Consider the following 19190-nt stretch of genomic DNA (forward strand, 5'->3'; position numbering starts at 1 on the left):
ATGGAGCATGAACTGCTCAACATCATCCTACAGCATCTTTTGACTGAGAATTCTCACTAATGACCAAGTCTTCCATCCCTGAGACTACCCTCTGACTACCAGTCCTGGATGAGAATCCCCACCCTAACCCCCATGGTGTCCACTCACAGCTCAGAAGCCAGACTCTGCAGTGCCCACTGTCCCTTCGATCTCTTCTTCTAACCATCTGTTAAATCATTTCACTATTTTTTTTTTAAAATATTTTTTATTGCTTATCTTTTGAGACAGGGTTTCTCTGTTTAGCCCTGGCTGTTCTGAAACACTCTCCGTAGATCAGGCTGGCTTGGAAACCAGCTATCTGCCTGCCTCTGCCTCTTGAGCACTGGGATTAACAGTGTGTGCCAGTATGTTCAATTAAAAATTAACTAATGGCTGGGCGTGGCGGCACATGCCTTTAATTCCATCGCTTGGGAGGCAGAGACAGGTGGATCTTTGTGAGTTCGAGGCCAGCTCGCAGGTCTACATAGGGCGTTCCAGGACAGCCATGGCTGCAAAGTTAGACCTTGTCTCAAAGATAAATAAGACAAAAAATAAGGTTTTTTTTGTTGATGTTGTTGAGATAGGATCATAGGTAACTCAGGCTGTCCTTGAACTGAGTCCTCCCACTTTGACTGAGGTGCTTCACTCTTACCTTCACTGAGCACACGTGGGTGCCACTAGTGTTAACTCTCCCCGGTGTCACTCTAAAGTAAGTATCTTGTAACTCCCGACTCTTTATCACGTCACAAAACTCCTTTCAGGAAGTGAGGAAATCTGAATTCTAAGGAACAATCTGAGTTCCAGTGCTTCCAAAGCTCACTGTAACACAGATGCATCCTGTGCTTCAATAAAAAGGTCACAGCTGAAGGTGGTCATCTCGGGATTCTGGAGGGGTTGGAGATTTGGAATTCAAGGTTATTATTATTATATTATTATTATTATTTTTACTACAGCGTGTCCAATGCGAGTCTGGACTACAAGACACCCTGTCTCAAAACTAAACCAGAAAATGTTTACCATAAACCAGAGGCGTTTAGGCACTCTGAGGCTAAGCCAACACCCAAGTCCAGGCACAACTCCAATTCTGAGCTGCATCTGGGACCCCAGCTCACAAACACACACAGAAACCTTCCAGTTTGGGAGGGGTTCAGACAGTCACTCTTAGAATGCTGGTTCTCCAGCTTGGCTGCCTGTCAGCCCAGGATCTGGTCTTGGTCAAGCCTCAGGCACCCCTAAATTCCGCGCAGCTGCGCTCTGAACTCACTCTGCGCCTCGCTCTGATGAATCAATCAATCGGCCACTGTCCTGTGGGTGTGTAGCTTCTAGAAGTTGGACAGACCCAAAGCACCACTCTGAGTGCACTGAAGACTGCTGGAGAGTGGCGTGGCTAGCTTGGCACCCTCCTCAGCTGTAGAACACTAGGCAAAAAGAATGAACAACCGCAGGGAGCGTTCTCTGCATGTCTTCAGGCAGGGCGTGACCTCAAGACGCTCCGCCTCTCAGACTCGATGACGCCCCGCCCACTCAGCACCTTTGGAACCTGAAAGTAAGGAGTCACTGTGGAGCAATCCTGGGATTCCCTGTTGGGCTTTGGCTGGAGTTCAGTCAACCCATGATACATTCCTAGGGCCACCTCCACTTTTTTTTTTTTTCTTTGTAATGTGTTTGGATGGAAACCAGGACCTTCTGAAAGGGAGGTAAGTGCTGTAGCCCTAGGCCACACCCCCACAGTTCCTCACTGGAGGGTTCTAGGCACGGGGTCTACCCGTGAGCCACACCCCCAGCCTATATCTACTTGCGGGAGGGAATTCATCTTGTGAGCTCCTCCTATGGACACTGGACCATCCACCTAGAAGCTGAGCTGTGAGATGCTCTGTTAACTCCCGTTGGCCTTTGCATTGGGACCATCTTCTATCTGTGGATCTGGGTCTGGGTCAGGGCTGTCCGAGAAGACTCCTCCAGCTGTGTCATCTGCAACTGTCAGATCAGGTGCTTTCAGTCATTCATCAGCCGAGTTTGGATTCTGCTTCCAAATAGTAATTAGGTGATGGGTGTGGTGGTAGATGCCTGCCGGTGATTCTAGCCCCTCTAGAGGTAGAGGCAGGAGGATGGGCTGTTCCAGACCAGCCTGGTCTCCATAGGCAGACCCTGTCTGTGGGGTGGGAAGAGGGTACAAACACAGACAAATAGAAAAAGAAACTGAGGGCCACAGGGAACAGAGAGAAACGGCTGGTTGTGGAGGATCCCCCACCTCTCAGCCCATCCTGTCCTAAGGCGAGCTTTCTCCTTCTAGCCAGGGAATGATTTCATCTGCTAAACACGTGGCTTCAAATCATGGCCTCATGTAACTCACGAGTCAGCTGCCCTGCTCTTTGTGGGTCCCCACTCTTCCTTCTCTGGTAAATCCCAGAGTGGCTGCCAGAATGGTGCTCCAAGGGCAGCTCTTCATGCAGGAGACTTAGCATGCTTTGAGCCTGAAGAACGGCTGCCCGGGTTCAGCCTTATCTCCAACCTGGGGCCTCATGTTGTTCTTGAATGGGTCAAGAGTTGGTGTTTTCTTGGAGTCAGCCTTGCTGTTAACAGCCTGTGTGTGTGTGTGTGTGTGTGTGTGTGTGTGTGTGTGTGTGTGTGTGTGTGCAATGTGTGTTGAGTTCATGTGCTGTGAATATGTGTGCAGGTATTCATCCATGTGGAGTACAGAGCAGGCCATCCCTGTCCTCTGTCCCTCTCTACTCTGTTTCCTTGAGACACACTGTCTTCTTGAATCAGAATTGCTGTTGGGTGAGGCTGGCTGGCCATTGAGCTCTCAGGTTCCTTCTGAGTGTCTGTACTCCCCAAATACTCGGACACCACATGCAGCCATGGCTGGATTTGTTTGTTGGTTAGTTGCATTCCTTTTGGTAGTTAGGACACTCAGAATTAGAGGCTGAAGAACTGGCTCACATGTTAAAAGCACCGGTTGCTCTTTCAAAGGACCCAGGTTTAGTTCCCTGCACCCATGGCTGCTCACAACCATCTGCAACTGGATTTTCAGGGGATCCAGCGCCCTCTTGTGGCCTCTTTGGGCACTATGCATGTGGTGGTACTGATCCACAGATAGGAGTGTTTCTGCAGATTGTGGCTCTGACTATGGGGCTGGGTGTGTTTGGGCTTTGCTGACTTGAGTGTTAGTTTCCTGCCCTTTAGGCTTGTGCTGCCGAGTCACACTTGTGCCTTCTGCAAAGTCAGAAGGAAGCAAATGTCTGGAAGTGGCTTGGAGACAAATATCGCAGCCTTGTCAGCCCTCGGTTTCTCTTGTGACCATTCTGTTTTGGTATTGTAGCAAAAGCAACCACACTCAGTATTTCTGCCTTGGAATAAAACTTCATTTATAAAAACAGGCTGTGAGACACCGCACTCTTCTTTTAGTGGCCAGACTCATGAACGAACTCCTCTTCATCCTTCAGAGTCCTTCTTTTAGGTCAGCCAGCGCTCCTTTGAAAGCTTCTCAGCTCCTGAAGATAATTAATTATTCCTGCCGTTTTTCATTCACTGTTGGGGTTGCAGACCAGCTTCTCCTGCTGATCTTTGAGCAAAGACCTCATTTGTCTTCAGCTGGTATACAGTGATCTGATGCACTTTACCTATACTGTTGTGCTGCTTGCTTCAAGATACCACTGAGGCTATTACCAGCATCAACTCATATTCCTTGTTCTTTCAGGCTTTAGATGTAAATGCATTTTATTAAAAAGTCTTTTTCGTGGCTGGGGCATAGCTCCCCAGCAGAGCCCCTGCTAAGAATTGCCCAGTGAGGGGCTGGGGGCGTGGCTTGGGTAGAGCTCTTACCTAAAATTCACCCCCTGCCCCTGGGGGTCTTGTCTTGGCTCAGGGGTATTGCCCTGCCTTATGCGTAGGAGGCTTTGGGTTCCATCATGTTTACCACAAGGAAGGTAAATGAGAGGCACTTGGGTCCTCACACAAGAGCAGATGGTGGCTTCTGGTCTGAGGTACCTTGGATGGTTCTGCTGTGGGTCTGGAGTTGTGTACCACTGCGATCACCAGGCTAACCCCAACCTTCCTTCCAGTTGCAGGAGGTATGCACCCGCCGGTGAGGCACACTGAGTCTGGGAGGCTGTTAACTCGGGCTGTCAGCAGCCACCTACCACCTGCACATCTGCCCACAGCTGTCCAATGCTGGGAGCCAGGCCTCATTCCATGTGACTGCCACTAAGGACAGTACAACAAGCGATGTCATCCGAGACATGGTGACCAGCCTATACCTGGATGGCTCGAAGCACTAGGTGCTGGTGGCGGTGAAGGAGTCAGTGGGGAGGAGTGGGTGTTGAATGCCAGCGACTCACCTGTACACATTGCTACTGTGGCCCCGGCGAGCACAGGATGAGCACCCTCAGGAGGATGGCTACTACTTCCTGCTGCAGGAGCGTAGTGCCAATGGCAGCATTCAGTACCTGCACATGCAGCTGCTGCCTCAGCCCATGGCTGCATGTTGCCTGTTAGAATGCGGGCTGTTGCCAAGGCCTGAAGCCAACTTTCAGGACCTGTGCAACCTGCCGGAGCTGACTGAAGCCAACCTGCTGCAGAACCCGAAGCTGCATTTCCTGCAGCAAAAGATCTACACATTCGCAGGCAGCATCCTGGTGGCCGTCAACCCACTTAAGTTCCTGCCCATTTACAACCCCAAGTTCATGAAGCTGGACCAGCCGCACTTGCGCACTTGTTCACTCTGGCCGATGTAGCCTACTAAGCCATGCTGGGCAAGCACGTGGACCAGTGCATCCTCATCTCTGGTGAGAGCGGCTATGGCAAGACACAAAGCACCAACTTCCTCATCCACTGCCTCACGACGCTCAGCCAGAAGGGCTACACCAGTGGCATCGAAAGGACCATTCTGGGCGCAGGGCCTGTGCTGGAGGTGAGCACCAGGGTCTGGAGGTGATGGGCAGGAGATGGGGAGTGCTGGCCTGTTGTCCCGGCTCTGTGTGATGCCCGGGATCTTCCCAGCACTCACTGAGCATGTGCAAACCCCATGTCCATCCCAGAGTGCACTGAGCTTGTATGCCACCCAGGTTCCACACCTAGCTCCACACAGAGAAAGTGCACACAGGAGTTGGTTGGATGACGCCGGGCAGCAGGCTTAGTGTCGGCTCTTTAGAACCATTCCGACCATGTCTTTGCTTTGTCAAGGCTACCTCCAGGGGTCCTGGCCCTGAGGTGGCTGGGATGTGAGGGGAGCCTTGGGTTGTGAATTTTACCCAGAGGCATTTACAGAACTCCAGGGAAGCTGTGCCTCCAGGCTTGGCCAGGCCAGACCTCAGGTCTGAGAGCATCCAAAGCGGGAGATGAGTGTACTGGGGCTTTGGTGGTCATCTGCCCTTCAGTTCCTGGGCCAGCAGATTGGGGTGCTCATGCTGAACTCCACAGGGCATCCCAGGAGCGGCAGGGAAGTGGTACCACAGCATATTGGGGAGACACCACCTCAGATCCCTCACCTTATGCCTAATGCCCAGGGTCCCCAGTAACTAAATTCCATGGGAGACATTAAGATTTCACTGTGGGCTAGCCTTCAGTGCATGGGTGACAGAAGGGATGAGTGAGTGAGCCCAGCGGTGGGCATTTTAAGACAAGAGGTCAACACGTTTCAGGTCATAGTATATCAAGGTCAGAGGTGACAATGGGCTGGTCTCTACAGCCCTGGAGTTGAGGTCCCAGCGATGGCTCCACTTGGCTCTAATCTCTCTCTCTCTCTCTCTCTCTCTCTCTCTCTCTCTCTCTCTCTCTCTCTCTCTCCCTCTCCCTCTCCCTCTCCCTCCCTCTCTCTGTCTCTTTCTTTCTCTTTCTTCCTCATTCCCTCCCTGCCTCCCTCCCTCCCTCTCTCCATGTCACTATCTCTCCCCATCTCCTCCTCTCTGTGTCTCTCTCTCTTTTAGAGGGAAGCTTTTTTTTCTCTGTATATGTGTGTGGTGTGTATGTGTGCATGTATGCAAAAGTGTGCTGTTCCTTGTGTGTCCACATGTATGTGTATGTGTATGTATGTGCATGCATGGGTGTTATGCTTGCATTACATGTATGTCAGTGCCTGGTGCCTGCAAAAACCAGCAGAGGTATCAAATCCCCTGGAACTAAGTTATGGGCAGTTGTGTGCCTCCATGAGGGTTCTGGGAATTGAACCTGGGGACTCTGGACTTGAGCCATCTTGCCAGCCCTTCTTTTTTTAATTTTAATTTTTTAATTAATCAACTTTTTAAAAGTCAATTAATTTTATAAGTGTATATGTGCCACAGAGTGCACTGTAGAGGTCACTTTTACTTTCACTTAACTTTCTGAGGTTAGTTTTCTCTTCCTGTGGATCCCAGGGATGGAACTCAGATCACCTCGTGCCTCACCCACTGAACTACATTGCTGGTGCCAGTGGACTTTGGTCTTTTTTTTTTCTTTTGTTTTGTTTTCTTTTTGAGGCAGGGTCTCACTTGGTAGCCCTGGCTGTCCTGGAACTTATTTTGTAGAACAGGTTGGCCTCAGAACACACAGGGATCCACCTGCCTCTGCCTCTCGAGTTCTGGGATTTAAAGTGTCCTCCACCACCACCAGACTCTTTGGGATTTTTTTTTTCAAGCAGTGTCAGTTCAGAGAGCACTGAGAGGGTAACAGACTTCTCAGGTGCCTCCTGTCAACTTTGTGTCTTCTGCTTCGTGGCACAGTAGTGTGCTGTTATAACTGAAGCCAGTGTGCTCTGCTCACTTTACCTAAGCGTGCAATGCATCTCAGAGCTGGGTCTCCATGTACGCGGGCAGCAGTGAGACAGCCTGGGCTGCCACCTTAGTGTGGTGCAGTGTCTCCACACTATAAACCTGTCTTTCTTCCTCATGCATCCCCGTCTACAGTCTATGCCCGCATGGGCTCATTGGTCACTGGGCTGGGCTCACTGTGGCCCCTTGCAGTTTGGTCCTACTAATCCAGTTGTCCCTGAGGGTCCTCTACCTTTTGTGACTCTTTTTCTTCCCCTGCTAAGCACCATCCCTTGACAGTTGGTCCCCCATATGTACAGGCTCCTGTCCAGCTGACTGGAGGCTGGTCCATGTGGGGGCTAGGGGTTAGCACAGTGCTTTCCTCAACAGCACAAGGACTTGGGTTTGACCTCAAGAGCCCTGGGAAATACTGGGCATGGCTGTGTGCAAATCCCAGTGGTAGGGACAGGAACAGGAGGCTGGGGCTTACAGGCTAGCCAGATTAGAGTAAGGGCTGAGCTGCAGGTCAGGGAGAGACCTTGCCCCAGAGGACACCAACAGTGTTCCAGGGTATGATACCCAGGCTGTCCCCAGCCTCCACATGCTGTTCACTTGCATGCATATGCACCAATGCATGCACAAACATTGAAAGATCAAATGGGGCTGGAGATATGACCCACAAGTTAAGGGTACATTGTGTTCTTCCAGAAGACCAAGGTTCAATTCTCAGCACCCACACAGTGGGTCACAGCCATCTGTATCTCCGGTACCAGAAGATCTGCTCACCAAGAGCTCCTGCACATGCCATGCACATAAACTCATGCAACGAACCACACAGAACAAATCAAATAAAAACATAGGAAATGTTTTTTAAAAGGCAAAAATGGAAATATTGGGGACACATTTGATACGATTTTTCCTGTCATTGTCCCCAAGCAGGGCTGTTACCAGATTCTCAGTCATGTTGATATTGGCATGGGAAAGGCTTCTAGAGTGTGTAGCCTGTAGTGTCTTGAACCAAGCCTACCCCTACCCCTGTCCCATGAGTGTCAAACCAGGATTGGGCATGAGCCTGATGTGGGAGACTTCTTTATTGTTAGGAGCCACGTGAGCGTGACAACATTCGCCATTACAAGATGGCGCGGGCATCCTGTCCTCCCACTAGTAAACAACTGACTGCGCAGGTGCAAAAGGCAAAAAGCACGCCAAAGTCACTGCCCATCCCGGGGCGTATTATGGGTAATGAGTGAACAGCCAATCAGAAGTGAACACGTCACTCTAGGGTGTATATAAGCAGTGCCTTTTCCGGGCTTTGGGTCTTTCCGCTTCTGCTGATACAAGAATAAAGCCTCGCTGTGGTAACCACCCAAACACCGCCTCACGTGTCTCTTTCGAGGGCGAAGGGGACACAGAGGGGCTCAGAACATCTGGCGTCGAAACCCGGGATTTTCAAGGTGCTGCGGAAGAACCCCTGAGACTCGGGGCGGGTTAAAAGACTACAGGAACTGTAAGGCTCGGGAAGCCCCCAAAGGGGACCCCACTCGAGTCACAGGATGGCGCGCACCCAAAGGACACTCGGAAAACCAACTTGCTGCAAGAACACGAGGTAGTTTAATGGTGGAACGTTCCAGGCAGACACGTGTCTCAATGTAGGAGACAGGGGCATCGACCTCGTGGCTCCAGGGTTTAGGGTTAATATAAGCTCGGGGTGGGGAAAAGGAGAAACTTTCGCGCGGGTGCACACGATTGGTTGTTTTCCAATTTTTGAACATCTGGCCAAACCGGTCCATGGGGGCGGGGAGCAGTTCCTGCAGGCAGATGTTTATCTCTTATCTTCATTCCTGGGATGACTCGGTAGCCCATTGTCTTGTAACTCTGCATTCTTTGTTTACGGATTAACTGGCCTCTGGTTGGCAAACCAGAGGGGCGGCTTTAGCTACTCAGGCTAGGGAGAAAGAATCTATAAGGCCCTTTTATATATGTTTTTCATGGGACCCATAAAATTTTCTTTTATTTTCCCTCTCCCTCTCCTGAATAATTTTAACCTTAAAATATCTAGCCTAGGCTCTAAAAATCGTTTTCTACCTTATCAGGATCTTCCTGTGGTTGGCACTGTAGTCTCAACACCATTAATTGGACAGCATCAACTCTATTTTTGACGATGGTCATAACTCTATTTATCACACATGGGCCGAAAATCAAAATTAAGCAAATTATCATCACCGGTCCAGCCAAGGCAGAAAACAAGGTAGTCATCCAGGGAGATCGTGAGAACCAGGACTCGAACCAGCCCTGTTGGGCATCTCGATCTTTTTGTCTCTTATCTAGTCTTTCCCTAAGCCTCTGCATCGAGTCTCTGACTACTCCAGTATGGTCAGCATAAAAGCAACACTCTTCTTTAAGGGCTGCACACAGTCCACTATCTTTTAAAAACAACAAATCGAGCCCTCGTCTGTTTTGGAGCACTACTTCTGATAGAGATGTCAAAGATTTTTCTAAGTTGGAAACAGATTTTTCTAGTATTTTTAGGTCTTCATCAATAGCAGTACTGAGAGCATTAAGGCCTTGCTGGCCGGTGGCCAGTGCGGCAGCTCCTGTTCCTATGCCAGCAGTAATGCCTGCACCCAGTAAGATGGCTAAAGTGAGGGAAACTGGCTCTCTCTTGTATATTTTTGGCCTAATATCGAATTTATCTTCGAAACTACCCACAGCATGATAATAAATTCTGGGTACCAGCTGCACAAGCACACAAAAGTCTGTAGTTGGTTTGAATACACTTGTAGACACACAAGGGGTGAGTCCTGTACTGCAAGCCCACCATCGGTTGGGCCCTGGTACCAAATAATAGGTGATAGATGTTTTAGGATGAGAGATTGTCTGATTACACAGATGTCTGTGGGAGGCAGGTGGGGCACCTAGGCAGAGTCCTGAACCTGACCCCGATACTTCAGTTAGAGTTAGTTTTCTCTCAGTTCCCCAAGTGCAGGAGTGATGGGAAGTGGTGTTATTAAAGGCACCGTTCATGGTGATTCCCTCATAGTATGGGGGTGTTGTTGTTAAACATAGCCAGCAAGACTCAGTAGAGTCTGGGCTTGTATTATTTAGAGCGTGGAAGGCTCCAATGACCAAATTAAATAGTCTCTGTCCTGTCAAAGGATCGGGTGGTGTGGTCAAGATCTTGGGGCCTTGTGAGGGGGTAAAATCATAAGGACCAGCAGTCACTGGTGCAGGTTGCACTGGTGTTTGAGTAAGGGACTTTGGAGGGGGCCCCTGATCAAGGAGGACTTTGTTAGGTCCCATAGGCATTGGAGAGGGGGTTTCTAGGGTCAACTTAATTTTAAAAATTAACCCAAGGTCTTTTCCAGCAGCATCTATACACAATCCCCAGTTGTTTCCCTTAAGCCAACTCCAATGGTCTCGTTTCCCTGCATTAGTGAATCTTATAACTATGGGGTTGCAGTAGCTGTTTTTACAGGCTCCATTGGGACTATTTTCAAATCCACACCCATTCTCAGGATATTTAGAACTATCTCTCTCTCCTTGGTTGGACTTATCATAGCTGCTGTTCCTCTTTACCGTAATCAAGTTCCATGTGGAAGTAGGGTTCCAGTAGGCCTCACCGGTAGTTTCACATCCCCATGTAGCGCAATAAAAATCAGAGGTCCCCCCACACTTGTGTCGGAGCTTCCGATTGTGGCCCTGACCAGGGCAAACATAAAATCCTGAGGACCGGAGATTAGCCCGGTAGAATTGTCCTGAGCACCCAAGTGTGCTCCCTATCCCATTAGAAACACACTGTCTTTCAGCGGGTGGTTTAGATAGGTCTGTGTGGTCTGGAAGATCCCAGGTAAGCAATCCAGCTGCTAACTTACAGATATCAGGCGTAAGATCTGGCCACCAAGTCCATGGAGGATGTATAGCAGTAATTGACCACACAGCGTTTCCTTCTTCATTAATCACCTCCCAGGTTTGTTGCATCGGGGCACGGGGGTTGCTGTCCTGACTCAGGGTTGCATTTACGACATAAACGCAACTTAAGAGGATTATTAGTCTTTTCCAAAATCCACTCATCTGGATTAGTTTTGGGAGGGGCCCTTTTGACATGTGAAGCATGAACCCAGGTGGGGATCCCTTCCACCTTAATGGCAGTTGGGGTTGTCAACAGTACCAGGTAGGGTCTTTTCCAGCACAGCTTGAGATTTCCCGTCCAGTGTCTCCGCACCAGGACAGTGTCTCCAATCTCAAACTGATGGGGAACTGCAGGGTCTCCGGCGGTGTAAGTGTCTTTCAGCTGTTCCCAAATATCTCTCCTGATCGTCTCAAGGGCCTTTAAACGGGCTAAAAGGTGGGATTAAGGTATAAAATTATTGTCATCAGGGCGTGCCACACTATCTAGGGTTTCAAACAGAGGCGGAGGTGCACCGAACAGTATCTCAAAGGGTGTTAGTCCCAAAGGTCCGGGTGTGTTCCGGACCCGGAACAGGGCTAGGGAGAGAAGGGCTGTCCAGTCACTCCCATCGGTCTCAATCAATAATTTCGTAAGGGTCTCTTTAATAGTTCTATTCATTCTTTCTACCTGCCCTGAGCTCTGGGGTTGGTAAGCACAATGTAACTTCCAATTTATCCCCAGTTGTCTGACTTACCTGGGCGACGAAGGCAAGCCCATTGTCTGACCCAATTACCTTAGGTACTCCAAATCGGGGAAGGATGTCTTCCAGTATCTTCTTGGCCACTACATTTGCTGTTTCTTTCCTGGTGGGAAATGCTTCAACCCACCCTGAAAAAGTGTCTATGAAAACTAGAAGATATTTGTTGCCGTATCGGGCAGGTTTGACTTCTGTGAAATCGACCTCCCAATAAGTTCCAGGTCGATCTCCCTATAGGTGCTTTCCCCCACTATGTCTGCTGGATCCGGCATTAGTGAGGGCACATGCCCTGCAGTTTCTTACCAGATCTTCAGCTGTCTTTTGGAGCCTAGGAATGTGGTAAGGAGATTTGTTGGATAGTTCTATCATTTTTCTGGCCCCCAGGTGGGTGAGGCGGTGCATACTGGTCAGGTATTCTAGCCCCTCTTCTTCTGTGAGGACTCTCTTTTCGAGGGCCCTCTCATCCTGTTGGGGCCCCACTTTGGCTATTAGAGTCATTGGTCCTTGTGCCGCCTCTTTAGCCATCTGATCTGCCATCTGGTTTCCCTTTTCGATAGGGCCAGTCCCCTTCTGGTGTCCTGGGCAGTGGATGATTGCCACCTTTCATGGCAAGTGGATAGCCTCTAGTAAATCAAGAATCTCCTTTTTATTTTTAATGTCTCTGCCTGCAGACGTCAGCAACCCACGCTGTCTGTAAATTGCCCCATGAACATGGGCTGTTGCAAAAGCGTATCGGCTATCAGTATAAATGTTTACAGACTTCCCTTCTGCCAGTTTTAGGGCTTGGATCAGAGCAATAAGTTCTGCTTTTTGCGCCGAAGTTCCTTCAGGCAGGCTGCTAGCCCAAATGACAGTCCTTCCATCTACTACCGCTGCCCCAGCCCTTTGCTTACCTTCTTTCACGAAGCTACTTCCGTCAGTGAACCAGGTCTCCGCCCCAGGCCACGGCTGGTCAGTCAAATCTGACCAGGTCCCTGTTTCTTCAGCCAGTATCTCTTCACACTGATGTACTGGGGTCTCATCAGCTTCAGGTAGCAGGGTAGCGGGGTTGAGGATGGCAGGTGGAGTGAAAGTCACTCACTCTGTTAGTAACAAGCTCTGGTAATGGGTGATTCTAGCGTTGGTTATCCAGCGGTCTGGCGGTTGTCTGATGATGTTTTCGAGGGCATGGGGGGCCACTACTGTCACTTTCTGGCCCAGAGTTAGCTTATCAGCATCTTTTATCAGTGTGGCTGTTACAGCTATCGCTTGCAGGCAAGAGGGCCATCTGCTAGCCACAGGATCTAGTTTTTTTGACAGATAAGCCACCGGACACTTCCAAGGTCCTAGAGCTTGGGTGAGGACCCCTCTGGCGACCCCCTTTCTCTCATCAATATATAGGGTAAAAGGCTTGCTTAAATCTGGCAGCGCTAGGGCAGGGGCCTGTAGCAGTGTCTTTTTAAGAGTTTCGAAAGCCACCTGGTGTTCTCTTGTCCAGATGAACTTCCCTTTTTCTTTTGTCAAGGGATATAATGGGGCTGCCAAAGTGGCGAATCCTGGAATCCAAAGCCTACAAAATCCCGCGGTCCCCAGGAGTTCCCTTACCTGGCGAGGGGTGGTTGGGGTTGGGATTTGTGTGACTGTCCGTTTTCTGGCTTCTGTGAGCCACTGCTGTCCATTTTTTAGCGTATATCCCAAGTATGTCACCTCAGTTCGACATAGCTGTGCTTTCTTAGCAGAGACCCGATACCCCAACTCACCTAACTCAGCCAGGATCTTCTGAGTCCCCAGTTCTCAATCTTCTTGGGTCTCTGTGGCCAGCAAAATGTCATCAATATAAATGATAAGAGTCACCTGGGGGTTATTAGTGCAGAAGGGAACAAGGTCCCGATATAGAGCTTCATCAAATAGTGTTGGGGAGTTTTTGAATCCTTGGGGTAACCTCGTCCACGTGAGTTGTCCGGTTCTCCCACTCTCAGGGCCCCGCCACTCGAAAGCAAACAGGGGCTGGCTGTTTGGATGTAACCTCAGACAGAAGAAGGCATCTTTTAAATCTAAGACGGTATACCAGGTTCAAGTGGGTGGCAATGTACTGAGCAAGTTGTAGGGGTTGGGCACTGTAGGGTGGACATCTTGTACCCTCTTGTTGACTTCTCTAAGATCCTGTACCGGACGATAGTCGTTTGTCCCCATTTTTTTTACTGGCAATAAGGGGGTGTTCCAAGGGGACCTGCAAGGGACTAAAATCCCCTGTTCTAACAGTCTCTTAATGTGGGGGCGTATGCCCTCTCTAGCTTCCTTGCTCATGGGGTACTGTCGGACCCCAATGGGGGTGGCTCCAGACTTGAGCTCAATCACCACAGGGGGGGCCTGTCTAGCCATTCCCGTGCCCCCTGTCTCAGCCCACGCCTGAGGAAATCGAAGTAACCAGTCCTGAAGCTCCTCGGGGGGCTTCTCTCTCTCTTGGTATAGCCGGTATTCTTCTTCTAGCTGAAGGGACAATATTAACGTTTGGGGTGTCTCAGTTCCCATGACAGTTCCGGTCCAGAGGGGGCAAATTTTATCTGGGCCTTTAGTTTGGTTAACAAGTCTCTACCAAGTAAGGGCGCAGGGCACTCTGGTGTTACTAAAAATGAGTGGGATACCTGGTTTCTTCCAGGATCCACTGTACGAGAAGTAGTCCACGGATGCGGTTTTTGTCCTGTCGCCCCAATCACCAGCGTCTTTTTATCTTGTATCTTTCCCAGAGTTTTTTAAGCACAGAATATTCTGCTCCCGTGTCCACCAAGAAATCTATAGGGGTCCCCTCTATTTTCAGAGTTACCCTAGGCTAGGAGAGGGGAACCGAACCCCGACTTCCCTAATCTTCATTATCTCAGGACAGCACTTTGGTCTCTTTCTTTTTAGGACACTCTAGGGCCCAATGGCCCTTCTCTTTGCAGTATGCACACTGATCTCTCTCTAGTAACAGCTGGTCTCTTTTGGGTCTCCTTGGCCCCTGCCTTCTGCCGTCACCCAGGTTCCCTGTCTGTCTAGCCGTTCCAGTTCCCTGACGCCTTCCTTCTCCTACCACTGCGGCCAGTATCCTTGTTAGGTTCTCTTCTTGTCTCTTTTCCCTTCTATCTTTATCCTCAGCCCTTTCTTTCTTTTCTCTCTCCTGTTTCTCTTCCTCTGTCTCTGTCTTATGATACACTTTCTCAGCCTCCTTCACCACATCTCTGATAGTATAATCTTGCAATCCCTCAATACACTGTAACCTCCTTCTAATGTCCGGGGCGGACTGTCCAATGAAAGCCATGATTACAGAAGCTCGCTGCCCCTCTGACATAGGGTCAAAAGGAGTGTACCTATGGTAAGCCTCCATGAGCCTCTCTAGGAACACAAAGGGGGTTTCAGTCGCTCCTTGCATAACCTCTCTTACCTTTGCCAAATTGGTGGGTTTTCTCACTGCACCCCTGAGACCAGCCACGAGAGCCCAGCGGTAAATGGACAGCCGTTCCCTACCTGCTGCCGTGTGATAATCCCACGGAGGACGGGTCAAGGGAAACCCCTCGTCTATAGCAGCCTGAGTGGCGGGTGTCCTTGATTATAACGGATATTTTTCTGAGCCTCAAGGAGAATCCTCTCCCTCTCTTTGGTAGTGAACAGTGTCTGTAGGAGCTGCTGACAGTCATCCCACGTGGGTTGGTGGGAAAACATCAGGGACTCTATCAGGCCTGTGAGTCCTACAGGATTTTCTGAAAAAGGGGAATGGTTACCTTTCCAATTATAGAGATCAGAGGAGGAAAAAGGCCAATACTGCAGGAGCTGCAGCTCGTTCTCGCCAGTTGGGGGCGGCCCAATAGCCCTAAGGGGCAGCGCCACGGTGGAGTCAGGTCCTACAGGAGTGGCTCCACGTCGGCTCCTAGTACCTGCTGAGGGCCCCCCTGTGGCCCCGGAGGCTGGGGCCAGTGCGGGGGCTGAGGGCAGGGGTGCAGGTTGGGGAGCTGGGGGGTAAGGCGGGGGCAGGAGAGTGGGCCATTCAGGGGGCTCTTCTATATCAAGGTATATCTTTGAAACAGACACCGGCGGGGTGCTGGGCTCGCCTTCTTCATTCTGACGTGGTTTCGGTCTTCCTTCTGTGGAGCCCTCTCGCACAGCCAAGACCCGGGAGCTTGGTTGGCGAGGTGGGAGGAAAGGCTCCACCCACAGGGGTGGATAACGAGCCAAGTTTTCCCACACAGTGATGTATGGTTGATGATCTGGATGCGACCCTGGTCATTCCTGAAAAACAACTGCCCTAACGGATCTAATGGTGGGTAAATCAAAAGTCCCTCGAGGTGGCCATCCCACATTGAAAGTTGGCCACTCAGAGGTGCAAAGGGTCCGCCAAGGCCCCTTTTTTACAACTACTGACAATAAGCGTCCTCTGTCCCTAACGTCCGACCAATGGTCCATAGACAAAGACAAAGGGGTTGTCACAGCCTGTCCCATCTTGTCAACCAGAAAACATAAAATCAGGATAAGAACACAAAACCCTATCACCACCAAACACACTCGCCCACGTTTAGTCTTATATAGTCAGCGAAATGCAAGTTCCGATGGGGCAGGTCCTCGTACCTTCCCCTGTAGGAGGAGTGCTTCGTCTCCTTCATTCAAAAAATGGGCAGTCAGGCTATCCTGACTCCCTTCCACTTGGGACATCTCCCAGATTTTTCAGCCTCAGACCGTTGGACCTCATGGTCACACAACGGCAGCTGTCAGAACCTAAACCAGAGCCAGAAGCCAGAAGCCAGACCCAAACACCGCACTCAAATACACCTCACTCACAGACACACAGACACACAGACACACAGACTTAAACCCACCTCCAAGAGGTCTTCGGAGGTCCTAGGTGATCGCGCAAAACCTGAACGAGCTTCCCGGCCCATGCACCAAGATGTAAGGCTTGGGAAGCCCCCAAAGGGGACCCCACTCGAGTCACAGGATGGCACGCACCCAAAGGACACGCGGAAAACCAACTTGCTGCAAGAACATGAGGTAGTTTAATGGCGGAACGTTCCGGGCCGACACGTGTCTCAATGTAGGAGACAGGGGCATCGACCTCGTGGCTCCAGGGTTTAGGGTTAATATAAGCTCGGGGTGGGGAAAAGGAGAAACTTTCGCGCGGGTGCACACGATTGGTTGTTTTCCAATTTTTGAACATCTGGCCAAACCGGTCCATGGGGGCGGGGAGCAGTTCCTGCAGGCGGATGTTTATCTCTTATCTTCATTCCTGGGATGATGCGGTAGCCCATTGTCCTGTAACTCTGCATTCTTTGTTTACGGATTAACTGGCTTCTGGTTGGCAAACCAGAGGGGCGACTTTAGCTACTCAGGCTAGGGAGAAAGAATCTATAAGGCCCTTTTATATATGTTTTTCATGGGACCCATAAAATTTTCTTTTAGAATGAGATACGTCTCTGAGAGATATGCCTGGGGTGGAAGCCTTCGTTGCGAGCGGACTTTCACTCACCTCCGCCGCTCCACTAGCTAGCCTCTTGTTTGTGTTGCTTTTGCTTTCAGCTATTGGTGCAAGTCAAGAGGTTTCAGGAGAGGGCCACCCTAGCATACCAGAACCAGAGCGTGTTAGCCGGCATCAGGCCAAGAAGTCTGGAGATCAGGCCAAGGAGCCTGGGGATCAGGCCAAAGAGCCTGGAGAAAGAAAAGAGTACTCAAAAGAAACAAGGGCTACTGCAGAGCCTATTAAGGTTAAGGACCCTCCACCGGTTGGTGGAGAGAGAGTGGAGGACAAAAGGACCCCCCCCCCTCTATGACAGAATCTTTGGGGAACCAGAGCAAGCAATGCCAGGGATAGAACAGATGATCTTTGAAAATGCCACAGATGAATGCCATGCAGCCATTGTCCCTCGTAGGAACAAGGGGCTACAAGACTGGCTGAGTGCCTGTTGCGGCCTGGGAGGCCTCCTCACTAAGGCAGGACTTGCAGCAGCAAACTTAGAAATGGCTGCGGCCCTTCTCCAAGGTCAGGGACGTGATAGGACCCGCCATGGCCGGGGAGGGGAGCTGTTTGTGTTTATTCCACAGGTGAAGACAATCCAATTTGGGTCCCTATGCGGCTGGTGCAGATTGTGAAGAATGAAGCTAGATTGCAAGATGACGGCTCCGATTCTCCTGATACTGATGTTCGATTTGGTGATAAGTATACCACTATGGGCCATAGTTAGATCTTGGCCTGTTCCCATGCCAGGACATTCAAATTCTGCAGTGCTGCCGTTGTTTACAGCTATTGAGTGTTACTTGGTTGCCCCGTCCTCACGGCATACCCGCCAGCAGCCTGAGTTATATAATGCTACAAATTTTCCATTAAATTTTACACTTTGTTTTGTGGCAGCAAAACTTTATAGCATAAAGGTAATCTACTTGGTGTTGATTTTAGAGAAAATAGATTGCTTACATCGTTAAAGATTGGTTTTGTTTTTCAAAAATATGGTTATACTCTAATATTACAAAAGAGGCTTAAAAACATAGTTAAACTGCCAATATTCCACTGGCTACAGGTGGTAGTTCAACCGAGAGTTTGGAAATTTTTGATTTGCCTATGTTTATAGAGAAAAGATACAACATGTGTCTTTTAAGGTTTACAGTTTAAATTTAAGGTTTAAAGTTAAAGTTAAAGTCAAAATCGCACAGTTCAGGCCTAGCCAAGCCTCAAAGAACAGGCCGGAGGGAGGTTAAGTGCATTTACATTTGAATTAAGGCAATGCAGACTGAGCTCTGCAGCTCAGGTGCCAAAAGTTCCTTTTGTCCTGGGTCTTCACGACCAGGTCCTAGAAATGTGTTTACCGGAATTCCTCTTTTGTCTTCATTGTTTCTCGTGAGAAGAGGGATAAATCTAAGACCCAAAGACTTTACAACAGTCTGTGGGCTAAAAGTTATGATTATGCTGGAGACATTAAAATTATATCTATTTCCCTCCATGAGTATAACTGTACCTGCTGATAAAATATTGTTCAAATTGTTTTAATTCCTTTATATTCAAAGTTGTTAAAAATGAGATGCTTTGGATTCCTCTAATATATGTAACAATTATTAGAGAATAAGGTTGGCTTTTATCCGATATATTCATTGGACAAAAAAGATTGGTTATTAAATTAATCCAAAATAAAGTTCAAATTTAAGATTTATACAGCCTAACTTGCCTACTCCAGCTGCCATTTCAGTAAATGCTTATAGAATTATTATAGATATAAAAGATGTTTTTATATCATCCCTTTACATTTCTGGTAAAGGTGAGAGGTTTACAGTCAGTAAATTTATTCATAATTTTTAAGAGCCCATGAAGCGATATTTGTTAGAAATAATTGCTTCAGAAAATGGTTAATTGTTTTACATTTTATATATATAAATATTGTTGTTCCTTTAATACAAAAAATTAAGAGGTTAAATCTTTTAGTGTATATTATTCATTGTGTGATACTTTATTAGTGGATTTCTCTAAAGAAGTTTTTTCCACAAGCCTTTGCTCCAATATAACGAGCTTTAAAAAAAATTTTTTTAGAGTATTTGTTGCTCCAAAAAAGATTCAAAGACAGTGTCTTTCAATATTTGAGACCTCAGTTATATCCTAATCAGATTGTGACACAGAAAATTCTAATAAAAATAGATAGTTGGGGCTGGAGAGATGGCTCAGCCGTTAAAGGCTAGGCTCACAACCAAAAATATAAGAGTTCAATTCCCAGCAACCACATGGTGGCTCACAACCATTTGTGGTGGGGATCTAACGCCATCTTCTGGCTTCTGAGTGTACATGCAAAAAGAAAATGGTTTACTTTTAATCTTG

At 48.8% G+C, this 19190-nt stretch overlaps 1 protein-coding gene and 1 long non-coding RNA gene across 2 annotated transcripts in view; one reads left to right on the plus strand and one right to left on the minus strand.

Annotated features, from left to right (window-relative positions):
- The window catches only part of LOC143439283 (uncharacterized), a 32379-nt gene extending 24284 nt beyond the window's left edge, over window positions 1-8095 (plus strand). Inside the window, exon 5 of the long non-coding RNA XR_013107587.1 lies at window positions 4083-8095. This is a non-coding gene — a long non-coding RNA (uncharacterized LOC143439283). The remainder of the gene's footprint in view (window positions 1-4082) is intronic.
- Window positions 8096-13162: 5067 nt separating this feature from the next.
- The window catches only part of LOC143438763 (uncharacterized), a 31536-nt gene continuing 25508 nt past the window's right edge, over window positions 13163-19190 (minus strand). The window contains 3 exon segments of the mRNA XM_076924461.1: window positions 13163-13894; window positions 13897-14111; window positions 15127-15354. Of these exon segments, the coding sequence (XP_076780576.1) occupies window positions 13163-13894; window positions 13897-14111; window positions 15127-15354 (1175 nt within the window).

Source organism: Arvicanthis niloticus, chromosome 26 (assembly GCF_011762505.2).
Source record: "Arvicanthis niloticus isolate mArvNil1 chromosome 26, mArvNil1.pat.X, whole genome shotgun sequence".
Classification (NCBI taxonomy): domain Eukaryota; kingdom Metazoa; phylum Chordata; class Mammalia; order Rodentia; family Muridae; genus Arvicanthis; species Arvicanthis niloticus.